Below are 16,630 nucleotides of genomic sequence, written 5' to 3' on the forward strand. Positions count from 1 at the left end.
GCTCCCCTTTGCCTCCCTCCACAGCTTACGCGGATTTGAAGGAAGACCAGAGCATGATGATGATGATGATGACGATGATGACACGGTGTGCTTCACCCCGTCCATCCCTACTCCAGGCAACCCTACTCCATTACATGTGGGATATTACGTGAGAGGTGGGAATGAACGGTGGTGAACGAACGGTCAATGATAACATCATTTTTCTCTGTTTACGACGTTTCCAATGTTCTAATAGCAAATTCGGGTGGTCATTTCGTAGCAAAACGGCCGAGCGCTCGGAAATTGCTAGGTCGGCGACCGAGCTGGATCACGTGACCGTTGCCACCCGAACATGATTGCTAGGAATCTAGCGGTTTTAGGTACTTGGATCACGCTAGGGGCGCCGCGGTCGCAAGTCTTCGAGTTCTGTCGTCTGCAAAACCACGTGATTTCAACATGCGGGCCAATGAGGGCACTCGCCACCGTTGCAGTGCGGATGTGACGACACCGGATACAGTTGAGCAATCTGCTGCTCGATCGTTTTGAGACCGGGCAAAAAAAGTGCTACCTAGCAAATTCCGAGGGCTCGGAAAGCGCCACGCGAACATGCGAGATTTGCTTCATTTTGACCAAGCGAACATGACTGCTCGAGATCTGGCAAAAAAGGTTGCTCCGAAATGACCACCCGAATTCGCCATAAATGCCCCACTTTTATAATTCCTGGAGCGAACACACTGTGTAGAAGGAGACTGTGTAGACAGACTGTGTAGCAATGGATGCAATATGCAGTGTCGTAAAATACTGATGGTAAGTACAAATAAATTTAATCCAAGAAATTACAGCAGGATGCTGGTATCTCTCTGCTCGAGGATACTAGAGGTGCGCGCGCGCGCGCGCGGATAATTTTTAATACCAAACAACAAAGTTAATAACAATTCTATTTTGACGATGACGATTGGGGTGTTTCTTCATGACTTGATTTCTTCATCTTTTCAGTGCTTCTACTCCTTCCACGTGTGCACCTGCATTCTTCAATTCACTTTCATGGACGACGTCATAGGCAGAGATAGTAAGTATAATATCAGGGACGAGGATGAGGATGGCTTGGCTGGGGCGCGTGAGGACTGGGCTGCCAGTGGTCAGTACAGAATCTTGACATAGAGTGTGATTTGGGTGGACCAGCCCCCGTGGCTCAGTGGTTTGGGTGCTGGCCATGTCACGTCGAGACTGGGAGGTACCCGTGTTCGAATCCCGGTGCAGGCTGTGCTGTCTGGGGTTTTTCCTGGGTTTTCCTCAGACGCTTTCAGACATATGTCGGCACAGTTCCCTTAGATGTCGGCCCGGGACGTACATTCCCCCAGGGCGTCAGTCGTGACGTTGCCCACCTCTGTGAGGCCGACAACGGCGAGCCCTTTCACGAGTACCACCACCGTGATTTGGGTGGCCTTGGTTCGAATCCACCACTTCCCGTGGCCTAGTAGTTACGGCGATGGCCTTCCACGCAAAAACTGGGAGGTGACCGGAAGGAGACCCTGGGAGCGGTTCGAATCCGGCCGCGGCTGTGCTGTCTCGGTCTCTTCTCTGGGTTTCCTTCAGACGCTTTTTAAGACAAATGTCGGCGCAGTTTCTGTGAAGTCGGCCCAGGACGCACGATCACCCTTCCCCCCTGCGATAGTCGTGATGTTGCACGCCTGAGCGTGCAACATCACGGCAAGTAGTTCCATCGCCACCACCGCCACCAACGTGACTTGGGCGTTTACACCCAGTCTGCCCCCGAGGGCCCGGCTGTGCGTTCCCTGTTCCCTGTTGCCCCCGAGGGCACGGATGATGTAGTCACGGTCGCAATAGGCGTAACAGGTAGAGGACCACCGGTGGGTCGGAGGCCGGGAGAAGGAAGCTCGGCTGTAACTAGTGAAACGCCTGGACGCAAGTAACGCGTGTCCAGCATCTTCGGCGTCCAGAAAATGAGAGAGCTCAACGTTCACAGTTTGAGGACGGGCCATGCACACCTAGACCGAAGGGCTTCCGACGGCCTCGGTGAAGGCGGCCGTCGCAATGGAAGCTGACACATCGGCGGGGAAGGCTTTACGGGTGAGCCTTTCGATGTCGGCAGCCAGGACTTGCAGTCTTTCACCCAAGAGTTGCCGTCGGTTCCGAAGTAGAGAATGGAAGAGATGAGCGGAGTGAAAGTCGACGAAGCGAGATGCAAGGGCCTGAAGCAGGGAAGAGGTAAAGAGAATAAATGGAATGAAATGAAAGAGGTGAGGGATTCAGCTTGTGCGTCAACGCGAGATACAACGTCGAGGGCAGGCCCGCGATGTTTGGGGCCGTGGCACCGAACTTGTGCGAATCGTTTCACCGATTGTAGACAGCCACGATTTGGAACTGCTGTCGGTAAGAATCCCAGGCACCCTCTCCAGCAACTCAAGGAACATGGCTAGCAACTCGAGGGACATGGGGGTAGAGGCCGGTGTAAGAGTTCCAGGACGAGCAGCATTCGGTTTATGCACCCCAGTCATCGAATCTTGTGCGTGGAGCGGGCGCTCTTGGGATTCGAGGCAGGACACGCGTTGCTGAAGTTCATCAAGAGCCCGCGGTCACCTTCTCGTTGCGCAAGAAGACTTTGCTGAAGAGCGGCGATAATGGTAGTTATAATATCCTGAGCCGACGTTGCGTCGTGGTCATCGCCGCCTTTCGTAGGAACGTGATGGGTACTTCGGGTTTCAGTGGGCATCCCATCGCTGCCGCCAAATTCAAACGCTTTATTCGTTCGCTGTTCGACTACTGACCAGTGGCAGCTCGGTCTTCATGCGGCCCCCAGGAATAACCCAGGCTGGCCCAAGAAACGACACATGTACAAAGGCTACAGCTTTGAGCAATAGGTGAACTTTATCATGTTATACGCTAGTGGCACCCCTTAGTGGCACCTGTAGTGTAACCTTGATGATTGAGACTATTTTGGCATTGGTGATTGTAACTGAACCAGACGATGAAGATATTTTGAACCACCATCGGTAGTTCGCTCGGTAACGTATTGGCTTGCTCAACTCAAGATCGCGGGTTCAATCCCTGCCGAGGACTGTAGCGATGTGGAGGAAGTAAACATTGCTTCCAGCACCGTATGTCGGAGATTTCCGGCGCGCGTGAAAAGAACCCCAGGAGGTTGAAATTATCCGCTGTCCTACCTTGCCGAATGTGCAGCATGTCGCCACACTAGGCTGACACACCTTGCGTGTACTTCTACTCCAACTGCGTATTTCAAACGTGGCAGACGCGATGAAAGTTTGAGATTTTGTACCGCGGGAGCTCCGGGATACTGTGATGTGGGGGTCTATGTGCATGGCCAGTTCTGTGCATGGTTTGCATGGAGGGCCGGCGAGAGAGAGGGGTGGCACCCGACCAAAGGCCGGACGGTTGCTAGCACCAAGAGGCATGAGGGGAGGGGAGGAGGACTCATCCGGAGCCATTCCCGGGGCCTGTAATTTCTCTCTCTAGCCAGCCCTGGGTCCATGTGAATGGAGAAAGATGAGGTTTTTACACAATTCTTGCTTCAGTATGACATGCCGGGTTTTTCTGTAATGCGTATGGCATGTTGGTGCACGCAATAAATTGCCATACACAGTACTTGATTCATTGATAAGCTGTGCCATAAGCTGTGTATAAGACATTTCTATGAGGAATTAAAAATTACAATTTATTAAAAAAATGGAAGTGGGGGCAGTGCGGCGTACGCCCCACACCCCCAAAGGAAAAAAAAAAAGAAGAAGAAAAGAGAAAACGGTACTGCTGAGTGTAATTTGATTTCGAGTTGAAGGTTGTGCCCCGTTTTTTTATTTTTCTTTTTTTCCAGGTCCTACGTTCGTGTTCGTTCTTCTGTTGATGCTGTTTTCTGGTCTCTCTGTGCTTGCTTCTCTGGTGATGCTTATTGGACTTTGTATCGTAAGTAGAAGCTGATACATTCGCTAATGCAGTGAATAAGTTGTCATGTTCTGGAGAGATCGACAAAAGCGAAATGATGATGACAGTATGACTGCGCAATAAACCCCACTAGTTATTTTATTCTTCTTTCATTTATTTTTTTCTTTACGGAATAGCAAGCCGACGTCCCGTTTGGCTGACCTTTCCCCCCGTTTTTTTTTCTTTCTTTAGTCTAATAAATATATCCCCTCCGAGACAACGAGAATTTTTCTGTACTCCTTGTCACGGGTTTAGTTCGCAATTCTGGAGAGATCTTGTGCAATCCAGGCATATACTGCACAGTTCTCTCCAGGCCTAATGACCTCAGAGCTTTTGATGGTCAAACTGCAAGCAAAGACTGGTCTTTTGCTTCAATTTGAACGTAGAACCCTGTGGGCGGCACGTTTTCTGATAAAGCAACTGCACTTGGGCTGCTTGCTGGGCTTGCTGCTTTGTGAGAGTAGCAGAATTCGTCAGGGACGAATTCAATATCTTCCATTTTTGTTCTGTAATCAAACTCAAAAAGTGTAATTTAGACCTTTTGTGGACTACGTAGATGTATTGCACCAGCCATCAGCCCCTTTCCGGACCAAATGGACGGATATTTATGCGAAGTTTAGGTTAGGTTAATCTGCAGTGCTGGGGAATAAACTTCAGGTTCGGGGGAGTGATTGCAATGCTGGGGACTAAATGCTCTCAGTGTTCCCCAAATTACTCCCTTACTCTGGAAGGAGCATGGAAGGGACCTCGAACATCTTTCTTTTCTGTTTCTTTCTTTCTCTTTTCTTCTTTTTTAGTGCGTGACATGAATATGCTACCTTCAGTAATTGTCACGCAAAATATTTCCCTTTGGGGGTGCACCGCGCGTTTCCTGGGAAAGTACACTCTTTAAAAAAAGACTTGCTACATATATCACTCCCTTTAAGGACTCTCCTCGCTCCCTTCATAACTACGAAGGGAGTGAGGAGACTGCTTACCGAGGGCAATGGAGAGCAATTGTACACTTCAAATGAAGTGATATATTTGGCAAGGGTGCACTCCCCAAAAAGGAGTCACAACACACCCTTTTTTTAAGGAGTGTAGTTCTCAAGGCTGCGCAGCGGCACGGCGACCGCGCCCAGCTCCTTCTAGTGTCGTGACGTCGGATCCTCCGATCACTTTTACTAGCTGCCGGGAATCGACTGCGATAGCACGGCAGCAGGGCAACCGATCAACTGCTCTTCGTCAGGGGAAAAAAAAGAAGAAAAGAAGATAAAGAAGAAAAAGGCGTACGCCTGGACAGATGACGTGACATAATAGACGGGGAGAGGAGCGAACAAGCTTTTCTGACTCGCGAGTTTGAACTTTGAAAGTTCTCTTGCCCATCAGGGCTGTGCCTTCCACTCATACTTTTTATGCGAATATGTGTCCAGGTAATTTGTGAGGCTTTGTACGTCGTAAGATAGCGTTGCCGCCATAGCGCATGCGGTAATTTCAGGTAGCGAGCGTGCGCTAGACAGTTTTAGGGTCATTCCAGCTCAATCGTCCCAGTCGCGTGGCTCAACCATATTCGATTACCGAGAAAAAATATATATGGTGTTGTCGTTGGTACGAATATGCACGACGTGAAATATTTTTTTCCTAGAGCGCGTAAAACGGCCGCTAGGCGGCTCCGAACTTCCGCGGCGGGCCGCCGTGGTGCACTGGGACGACCCTGAGGCGAGAACGGCTCCACATTCAAGGAAAATTCTAACGTGGACCTCTTCACAAAGGCCGGCACTATCCCTGACTGGATCTGCAGTCGTTTCGTGTGGACGGTTGATATGGAATCCTTGAGTGAAATATCCGCAAAATGTTCAAACTTTGTAATTTTTTTTTTTTTTCACAATCCATAATACATGAACTCTGCGAAAATGAACTTTCTCCTGGTCCGGCTGTACCCACATATCAAACATAAAAAGCTTGAAGCCTAGGAAGAATGCTGTTTATTTTTTAAAAAATTCTAAAGTTGGGAGTTTGAGCAAAAATGCAGAAATTCGTAGAGTGACACTGAAAAAGTTGGACTTATAGCGTTCAAGTTGCCGCAGAATTAATGCTCAATGTCCCGACAATTAGCTCGAGAAAAATCTCAAGGGTGTTTTTCGTTTAGCGCTCCTTCAAAGTTCAAGTTTATTGTTCCTAGGCTTCAAGGTTTTTATGTTTTATATGTGGGTACAGCCGGACCAGGGAGAAAGTTAATTTTGGGGTGGCCAGTGGCCAGAATGCTAAAACGTGTGTAGCATCATCGTCATCGCCGCGCACCGAGCTTAGTACGGTCCCCGTGCACTGCGAATAAATCTCTTTTCGGTTGAACTTCCGAGGCTTCCGGTTGTCCCTCCTTGGATCGCGCTACACTGGTGACCCGGACGTGATGTTCTTCGTTTGATGTTCGCACGAGCGAAGGCGCTGTGTTGATGTTCTTCGTTTTCGCGTACGTTGACGACATACTCGCGGCCAGCTCCTCCGCCGAAGAGCACCTCCGGCACCTTCGCCTACTTTTCGAGAGGCTCGCTCACCACGGTATCGTCATCAACGCAGAGAAATGCGAATTCGGCAGCACCTCTCTTGAATTTCTCAGCCACCACCTCGACGCTAGCGGCATCGGACCTCTTCCGAGCAAGGTGCAAGCCATCCTAGATTTTCCTCGCCCCGACACCATCCGTAAACTCCGCAGATTCCTGGGACTCATTAATTTCTACAGGAGGTTTATTCCTCACTGTGCCTCCACCCTCCTGCCCCTCGAGGAGATGCTGAAGCTTCCTGAGCAGCCCTCCGCAGCCCTCGACTGGTCCCGGGAACGTCAGCATGCCTTCGACCAAGCGAAGTCAAACCTCGCCAACGCCAGCCTGCTGGCCCACCCTGCCCATGACGCCCCGACAACCTTGATGGTTGACGCCTCCAACCAGGCAGTCGGATCAGTTCTCCAGCAGCATATCTCTGGCTTCTGGCGCCCAATAGCCTTTTTCTCTAAAGAGCTTACTGACACCCAGGCCAAGTACAGTACCTTTGGTCGTGAGCTCCTGGCAGCTTACATGTCCGTGCGCCACTTTCGCCACCTTTTGGAAGGCCGACATTTCACGTTGCTGACGGACCACAAGCCGCTGGCAGGCGCCTTCCGAAAGTCCAGTTCCCGCTACTCGCCACGAGAAATCAGGCACCTGGCATTTTTGTCAGAATTCTGTTCAGACATAATCCACATCAAGGGATCCGACAACGTTCCCGCAGAGGTTCTCAGCCGTCTGGCTGCCATTCAGTCATCCCAGGACTTTTCCCTCGACCGACTAGCACAGCTCCAGCAAACAGACAATAAGCTCGAAGCCCTTCGACGCTCCTCGTCTGCGTTGATTTTGCAAGACGTGCTGGTGCCCGGTACTACTTCATCCGTCATCTGCGATACCTCGTCTGGCACCCCTAGACCGTTCGTTCCAGTAAGCCTTCGCCGGGCGCTTTTTGACAGCATTCATAACCTTGCCCACCCTGGTGTCAGGCGTACTGTCAAGCTTGTCTCCGCAAGATACGTCTGGCCCGGTATCACCAAGGACGTTCGGCTCTGGACTCAGGCCTGCCAGGTCTATCAACGATGCAAGATCCACCGCCACACCGTCACACCTCTGTCCCGCTTCCTTCCTCCCGACGCCCGCTTCGACACGGTACATATCGACATTGTCGGCCCCCTGCCGCACTGCGGAGGGAAACGGTACATCTTGACATGCGTCGACCGCTTTACGCGGTGGTCAGAGGCCGTTCCCCTTGCCGACATGAACGCCCACTCGGTGGCTTCTGCCTTCGTCAGCACATGGGTCAGCCGTTTCGGAGTCCCCTCGGAGTTCGTCACCGACAGGGGAAGACAATTCGAGTCCGCCATTTTTCACGCACTCACGAAGCTCCTAGGCTGCTCGCGTCTCCGGGCGACATCTTACCATCCGGCAACTAACGGCCTTGTAGAACGCTTCCATCGCACCCTCAAGGCCGCCCTCATGTGCATTGGAAACACAGCCGAATGGGTTTCTTCTCTTCCGGTCGTGCTTCTAGGCATCCGCACGGCCCTGCATGCCGAGCTCAATTGTTCCCCTGCCGAATTAGTCTATAGCACCACGCTTCGCTTGCCGTCGGTGTTCTACGCTTCCCAGACCACGGTTTCCCCAGGTGACTCGGCAGCCTACCTCGTTAAGCTGCAGCAAGCCTTCCGCTGCCTTCGGCTTTCCCCGCCTCGCGAGCGGCACAGCCAGTCTCCCTACGTCAGCCCCGATCTCATGAACTCCTCCCACGTGTTTCTGCGGACCGAAGCCGTACGCAGGTCTCTGCAACCGCCATACACTGGGCCTCATCCCGTTCTCTCGAGAACCCCCAAGATCTCGATCATCAAGGTCAACGGCAGAGAGGAGACTGTCTCTAACGACAGACTAAAGCCGGCCCATGTTTTGAATTCGGACGCCTCTACTGAAGCCTTGGCAAGCTTCTCTCCACTTTCACATCCCCCGTCCAGCCCATCACTCAAGACAGTCACTTGGAGACTATAAGTCTCCTCCAGCGGGGTGGGGGGGGGGGCTATGCAGCATCATCGTCATCGCAGCGCACCGAGCTTAGCACGGTGGCACGGTCCCCGTCCGCTGCGAATAAATCTCTTTTCGGTTGACCTTCCGAGGCTTCCGGTTGTCCCTCCGTGGATCGCGCTACACGTGCTTTTCTTTCGTCGGATTTTGAAAGCGTAGCGTCTTATCGTAGCGCACGCAAAACTATAGTGTACGTTCCAAAATTCTCCGTTGACTGCAATTACAGTATGTGCTATTATTTGCGAGTAACATTTTATTACGTCCTTGGTTACAGGATAACCGTTACCTCCTATTACCTTGGGTTGTGTGCGTGGGGTTCACTACACTATTGGATGTGCTTCTCTCATTTTGTATCCTAGCTGACGCGGTGAGTACCCTATATATTTTCTTTGCTCAGTGACTTCGCTCAGTGCTGTTGTCTTGAGTGTGTAGCAGTGACTCCGTAGAAAATGGCTGTAGCTGGTGTTGACGATTGGAATGTTGCACACATTGTAGTATAGCACTTCCCCTTGTCTGATGCTCGTATTACAGACCTGACCCTTCTTTGTCAAACTCTCGCATTCTAATAATTCGAAGTTGCTCTAGCGGATTCTAGCGTCATGCTCCTTACGCGATGACGATGATGCTGATGATAAAGAAGAATAAGGAGACCTCACGCGAAACTAGTGTAATTGTAACAGTAAACTGGTGCAACAGTTAAAATCATGGCTACAATGAGCCCTTGGCTCCTTGTACGGTACTATGGCAGACGAACACCTGTGAAAAAAAAAAAAGAAAAAGAAAGAAAGGAAAGAAAAAGAGCTAGCGAAACATACTATAGAGAGAGAAATTACGCACACGTCTGCTTCCATTTCACACGCCTTACACTTTTCCGTTCGAAGTACTACTTGCGACACACTTGTCTGCAATCCTCATTCCAAGGCACAGCAACCCGTATTGGCGTGGCCGGCCTCAAGGAGCTGTACCATCATTGTGTTTGAGGGACGGCAGTATGTCGTCGAGTAACGTGTACACGTCTTGTACACGTTACTCGAAAAAGGTAATTCATTACGGTTACGACAAAAGTAATTTTTACCGTTAGAAATTACTCAGCTAAAATTTTAATCAAGTAACGGCTAAAAAGGTAACGCGTTACTTTGACCGTTACTTTCGATAATAATAAGTCACACGGTTACCTAATTAAAGTTCGTGAAATTACACATGCCTTGAACCGCTTTCTGAGGTTGGAGTTCATCGCCTTTGAACGGGATCAGAGCTTTTGTTTATGTAAACACATTACGCATTTAAACAACACATCGCTTGCGTCTTTTCTCTCCATCACCATAAACATTTCCGAAAAGCTGAAGCCATGGCGATAAATCAGGAGAGCTACTCGACATGGCAGACGACTCGAAGACGAAGGACAATTGCAACTACGAAGTCAGTGTTCTGAGCAATCTCTCTGTGCATCTCTTTCCAATGCATTGACTCTTGAGGTCTTCACAACAGAAGCGCTCAGTCGCGCTATATTCTAACTTGGAAATTCCGGGTGACTCACTGTGACCCAAGCTTGACCTGCTGTACATACAGCAGGTTGCGGCAGGAAGAGATTAAGGTGAACCCAGGCACTCAAAATACACGTACAAGATGCTATTGCAATGATCTCCACTTATTGCGGTGTAGTGTATGTGAATACTCACTTATTGTCGTGGAAAGCAAAGCACATAGGAAAGGCTGTGATAAAGCCTGTGGGTTGGTTTCGTTTATGAATTACGGTTAGTCGATATAAAAGTAATCGATTACTCAGTACTCGATTAATACTCGGTAATCGATTACCCAAAATTGTTATCAGATTACTGTAATCGATTACTCACAGAATTACTCAACAAAGTAATTAATTACTAGTGAATGAATTACTTGGAGCACGTTACGTACAAGTCTGCCGGTACGAGTCTATCAGTCTGAAGGAACAATCTTGCAACATCTGAAGTCAGAATAAACCACGAGCTATCGATTTCAGGGACGTCCTCTCCGTATACTCCCCATCTGACGTAGCAGAGGTTTCAGACGAGGCTCCCAGATTATCTCTGCAGAACACGACTCATGTGTCGCACACTTTGCACACAGCAGCAGATGCTGTCATGCAGGATAAGCTCACACGATTACAGAGTAATTGAAACGAAGGAAATAATAATAGCCTTTTCCCCGTGCACAGTACTAATAACTTATGTCTGTCTTGTGATGCACTTCGCTCATAAAATAGAAATACTTCTAAGACATACTGCATTTTATTTAACAGGCACAACCAGGGGCGGATGCAGGGTTTGTCCGAGAGCGGGGTCCAGCCTTAGCCAGTATGGCAGATACCCGTCCTAGGTCAATTACACAATGTTTGAAAACAGTAATTTAGGAGGGGGTCAGGACATCCTGATCCCCCTCTAGATCCGCCCCTGGGCACAAGAGTGCTGCTGTTCATTGGGACTGCGACCAAGCCGTCGGTCCCGTCCCTCGGCCTACTCAGTGGGCCATCACCACAGCCTTGCTCCGCTTCTTAAAAGACTCGGACCTTGCGTCTGCCCTCTGACTGGACATTCTTGGAACTTTCTTTCATGCCTGTACTGCACTGCACTGCGTGCCTGTTTTTCTTTCATTTTTTCATTTCCTTTATTTCTTTTGTTCATTCTCAGTTCCTTTCTTTTTCTTTCTTTTTTAGTTTCCTTTTCGGAATAGCAAGCTGGCAATAGCCTGGCTGACATTTCCGTTTTTTTTTCTTTCACTCTATTAAACATATCCCCCCCCCCCCCAATATCAATATATAGAGCGCAAGAAAACTCTCTATATAAGCCTCATGAGAAAAATACACTACAGCCTCTACGATGGGAAATAGGATTTCTTTCTAAGTGAGTGCTTTTACAACGAGAGCACATCAATGAACAATGCACGCCATAATAATTCGGAGCTTTACGTCGCGAGACAACTGAAATCACAATGCACGTCAAGAAATCCCGTTTCGATAAATTTCGTTGTCTGCTTTTCCAGCTTCGCCCGACTCTGCCTCGCTCGCGATATAGTTGTTCGCCCTTTTCTACAGGCCTTCCCGTGTAACGGGCTAGCTGGCCACGCGAGGGTGATGGGTCGGACGCTGCGTCGCTGGAGGGAGGTCAACAGCCCGAGCTGCAGGAAAAAACTGGCCCTCCCTCACGCTGAGAAAAATGGACAGTTTGCCCTGAGGCGCGCATTCCGAGGAAGACTACACCATAAAGCGACCGCCAGGATCCAAATCAAAGTTCGAAAAGCGCTGTCACATTTTTGCTTGTTATATGATTTTTCAAATTAAATTATTAACACTGCAAAACTTCAATTGGGCGTACACTCTAAGAACAGAGCTTCACCGCAGCACGCTCCTAGCCAAGCATCATCTCGAATGGTATCGTTATCTGCCATGATTTGCCGAAAACGGGATGCGTACGCCTTTTTTTGTGACACTTCGTGACACTTCTGCTGTTTAGAACTGTCACAAAAATCGCGTACACCTTGTTGTGTCAATTTGATTACATGATAATTGACACAAAAAGGCGTACGCCTCCCTTTCTCCTCGAATCAGAAGCGATAACCCTATCATTCGTGGGAATGGCAGGCGCAGAGCGTGCTATGCGGTGAAGTTCAGTTTTTAGAGTATAGTTTAACTTTCTTATCGTATCTTCGACTGGCGGTACTAATGCTCTACAAGCCACAGTGCTCCGAGCTGGAGGAAAAAAGAAACAACTGCCGAAGCTGGTGTGAGAGCGCTCCGTTCTGACGAGTCGAGCTGCTCCAGAGCGCAGGGAGCGCGCTCCTTGTTACTAAACGGTGTCGCTCTTTTTCCGGAGCGTGACACTCCCCATGAACTCTCACGCTCCATCTTGCAGGTCGGAGCGCGTAAGTGCTGCTCTGGCTCCGTGATGTATGGAGGAAGGGGACGTCGGAACATCGACGTCGAAAGAAAAAGAACGAAAAGAAAAAACGAACGAAAAAAGGGGACGTCGGAAATTACAGTCGGAGACAGTGATTCATAAATGAATTTTAAAGCCAACGCTTTCGTTGATGTGACGTCTCTGCCACACTCTCAGAACAGAACTTCACCGCATAGCACGGTGTCCGGCAACCATTGCCACGAGTGATAGGGTTAGCGCTTCTGATTCGAAGAGCGAGGAGGCGTACGCCTTTTCATAGGAATTTGATATATATGATAATTGCTACAAAAAGGCGTACGGCTCACTCTCCCTTCAAATCAGAACCGATAACCCTATCATTCGTAGCAGTGGCGGGCGCACAACTTGCTATGCGACGAAGTTCTGCTCTGAGAGTGGAGCTGCTTCCGATTTTTCTTTTTCCGCTCACTCACGCCACCGGTTCGCGACGAAACATGAGGATTGCAGTGTATCATACACGAAAACAGCTCCCAGTGACGTCTACTAGAGGCAGCGTCAACAACAGCTGCTGAGACTGCGCCGGCAGCAACAGCTATGCTGGGGTGCTAGACTTGTCGTATCGTGAAACACGAAGAAAGTTCAAGAAATGGGAGGGAGGGCAACCATTGGATGATTTCCGTGGCCCACGTGAGCGCTCCTGAATGTCAATCAAACCTCAGGTCAAGGCTACCGAGACGCGCGCACTTTGAAATAGTTTCATGACGTCAAGATGACGTTTTGGCTGCCCGGGTGGGATGGTGTCTTTGCAGATTTCACCAATGTAAACAATTCGGGAGATATGAGGAAAGACAGCCGTTGGACAGTTTCCCTGGCCCACGTGACGGCCCGTGTTGTGAATCAAACCAAAGTTCAAGGAAAGGGAAAATACAGCTTTTGGCAAAGTTCCGCGACGTCAAAATGACGTTGCGCAATATTTTTTTCCATCGAGAAAACTTCAAGGAAAGATAGAGGCGAACTTCGAAGTTTGTTAGAAAGTGTTGCGGCCGCTCTTATTTCCGTGCCTTTAATACTGCGCCTCTGACTCCACACTTATCATGAGTATCGTTTGAATGCCAAACGATGATTTTTGCCAATTTTACCGAGAGTCGAAGAACGCTGTTCGTTCGCTGTGTGACCATCTGCGCGGAGCCTACACTCTCAGAACAGAACTTCACCGCATAGCATGTTGTGCGCCGACTACAGACACGAATGATATGCTTATAGCTTCCGATTTGAAGAGATAGGGGGAGATAGGCATTTTTATAGCAATTATCATATATCCAAAATGCTATACGCCCCCTGGCTCTTCGAATCACAAGGGGTGATCCTATCATTCATGTCAATGGTTTGCGGATAACGTGCTATGCGGTGAAGTTCTGTTCTGAGATTGTAGAATTAACGCAAGATGCATTTCTCATCACGGATAATGATAACACTGCGCACAAGATTGTTGTGTTCTCCACGTATGACAGTGTACCTCCCATGGCCTTTAGTGGCTCATTTAGAAAGGAACTTTCGCTGCACATTACACACGTAGACGAACGGGATGGGACTTCTGGATATGACAAGTTTCCCCATTGTGCTTCAGGGTTCAATGTAAAACGAGAATCATGTACAATAAGTATATATATCTGTACAATAAGTATATATATCTATATATAACTGTTATAGTTCCTGTCGTGCCTTGAGGCAAAATTCTTGCATCTGTATCTCTGTGCAAAGTGTACAATCGTTGATATTCCGGCTATCGAAATGAGACTGCGAGTGCGACCGCATACAAAGATTCAAATGATGGTGGAAAGTTATTGGGCATGCACAGTAAATAGTGCAGAGAATTGACGCTTCGATTGAGGTTTGATATTGAAATATGTGAAGCGCGAAATATGCAAGAATGGATCTAAAACGAATCTCCTCTTCGCTCAAGAATATACGATGCGCGTACGCATCCTAAGAAGAAACGGCGCCCAGTTAGAGATGTTGCTTTGAATGCACTTTCGTCACATCTGGCGACGTACCTGTCCCTTCGTGAACGCGGCGTTAGAAAGCAATAACATTTTCCTTTTTATCACATTATTGCTGAGTCAATTTCATGCAGCTGTTTTATTTCAATCAAGTTCCGTAATGTCCTCTTGTTTTCACGTGGTTTTCTTGCTGTACAAAAATGAGATTTTCTATTGAGACGCGGAGGAGGACAACATCTTTCTTTCTGATTGAGAGATGCGTCCTAAATACAAAATGCACACAATAGAGATATGAACACTGCATGTGCAGGGCGTTGGAAAGCGTCGGTGCTCTTCTATGCAGCGGAGCAGCACCTCGAAATGAGCGCTTGCAAGCGCACGGACCCAGGGTTTTTCGGACACGTGACTTTTCCGTCCCTTTTACCATGAAGTGGTTGTGTCGTCGCAGTGGGGGCACTAGTCTGTTTGTTTGTGCTCAAATTTACACAGGGTAATTTTCAAAAAGAAGCCAGCAGATACACAGAAAAAGGAAATAGGAAACAAATAGTTTTCAAACGAAGCGTTGTTGTGTTCACTGACCCCGAATACATGTATAGCACACATGCCGATACAGCGGGTGTGTCATGTAATTTGTCACAAAACAGAGGCTTAAAATTCTACTTCGGGGTGTCACTGGCGCTTGTCATCGACAAACTTTTGGTGTGACTTGCGCGCACTTGTTCGATTTTCAGTCGCGAGAAATGTTCTGAATAGATCTCTGAAATGTGCCAAGTCAGCGTAACTTTTTTTTTCGTTTGTTTGTTGTTGTCTTTCTTTGTGTATTTTCTTGTCCGAAACAGAAAGAGCATTTCGTTTTCTCAACCACTTTCAACACAAAACACATTACCTTACTACAATAAAAATAGCTGGGGAAAATTTTATTTGCGCAAAATGTCGACCACGTTAATTACTCCGTCACGTAACGTAGAATACTGCGGAAAGAAACGATGAGTCTCCTCTTCAGTTCCCTCTTTCATGCTTCTGATGACAGCGGCAGAAAGGTTGAAACGACGCAGCTATCTGAAGCAACAGTGAGGAGGTTACAAGAAAAGCCGTGTCACCGGGTGCTTCGTCTTTTTGACTTTTTTTCTTTTTGCGTTTGCATAACTTGACGGACGACTGCACGGCCGCCAATTTCCGTGAATCGTACAACAGTTTCCCATTTCCTTATTGCCATTACCTAGTAGCGCGGGTGTTTTGTGATGCCATGGGATCAGGCCTCGAGTCATGCTGTTCCTGTATGTATTCAGCTTGGAAGAAATGTTGATTGGGTTCAAAATTGAACACATAATTTCGTATTCGATTCGGAACAGTGATGCGCCTCGAGATCCGAAATATTCTAATGCTCGCACAGCCCAAACATATTAGACCATAGGCGCCGACTGCGGGGGGGCGCGGGGGCCCTTGCCCCCCCGGAACATGAACTAGGGGGGGGGGGGGGCGCCGCCTCCCCCGGGAAGTCCCGCTAAGAGACTGACACCAACCTTTGGGGCTCGGCGCGCCCGGGTCAAAAGAGCGAAGAGACACCAACCCCAAAAATGCATCTTGCAATTTGTAAAATATGTATCCGCCCACCATACTCATTATCACAGTAGAAAGTGAGGCGAAGAAACACAGAGGATGACACAACACATAGCCTGAATTTCGCCCAAAGCAATCAGATCAATGAAACGAAGCAGTCGGAAAGTTACCAGCAGCTGCCAGTGAGGTGTAACGATAGAAAACAACGAAATTACACACCGGCTTGACGCAACAAATAACAATTTTAATGCAGACGTTTCGTCTCCCATGCGGGGGACATCATCAGTGAAAGCAAAATGAGAGGCGACCGCAACCAGCGGATTACTTAACCAGGTCGGCGAACACTTCGGGGAGGGGGCCGCGATTGGTATTACACACTGAAGGTTCTCCTCGCAGGTGCCATGACTCAAGCAGTTTCCTGGGGCCCCACCTTTGTTCCCTAGCTAAGGTCACAGCATTCGCGTAGTCAAAAGAGTGATCTGTGTTCCAACAATGTTCGGTGAGCTCTGTCTTAGATCGCGTTGCGTTTGTTGAGTTGCGGACATCTCGTTCGTGCTCTTTTAGTCTTGTACTGCGCTTGCGGCCCGTCTCTCCAATGTAGGACACCTCGCAACCGAGACACTGTACTTTATACACAACACCCGTCTGGGACTCAGGGGGAATATGGTCTTTT

General features: G+C 48.8%; 1 protein-coding gene across 1 annotated transcript in view; it reads left to right on the forward strand.

The window, feature by feature from the left end:
• Positions 1-16,630, forward strand: part of LOC135396116 (uncharacterized) — a 90,613-nt gene that overhangs the window by 59,516 nt on the left and 14,467 nt on the right. Inside the window, exons 2-4 of the mRNA XM_064627157.1 lie at positions 976-1,048; positions 3,830-3,918; positions 8,782-8,874. Of these exons, the coding sequence (XP_064483227.1) occupies positions 976-1,048; positions 3,830-3,918; positions 8,782-8,874 (255 nt within the window). The remainder of the gene's footprint in view (positions 1-975; positions 1,049-3,829; positions 3,919-8,781; positions 8,875-16,630) is intronic.

This window comes from Ornithodoros turicata, chromosome 5, assembly GCF_037126465.1.
Source record: "Ornithodoros turicata isolate Travis chromosome 5, ASM3712646v1, whole genome shotgun sequence".
NCBI lineage: Eukaryota > Metazoa > Arthropoda > Arachnida > Ixodida > Argasidae > Ornithodoros > Ornithodoros turicata.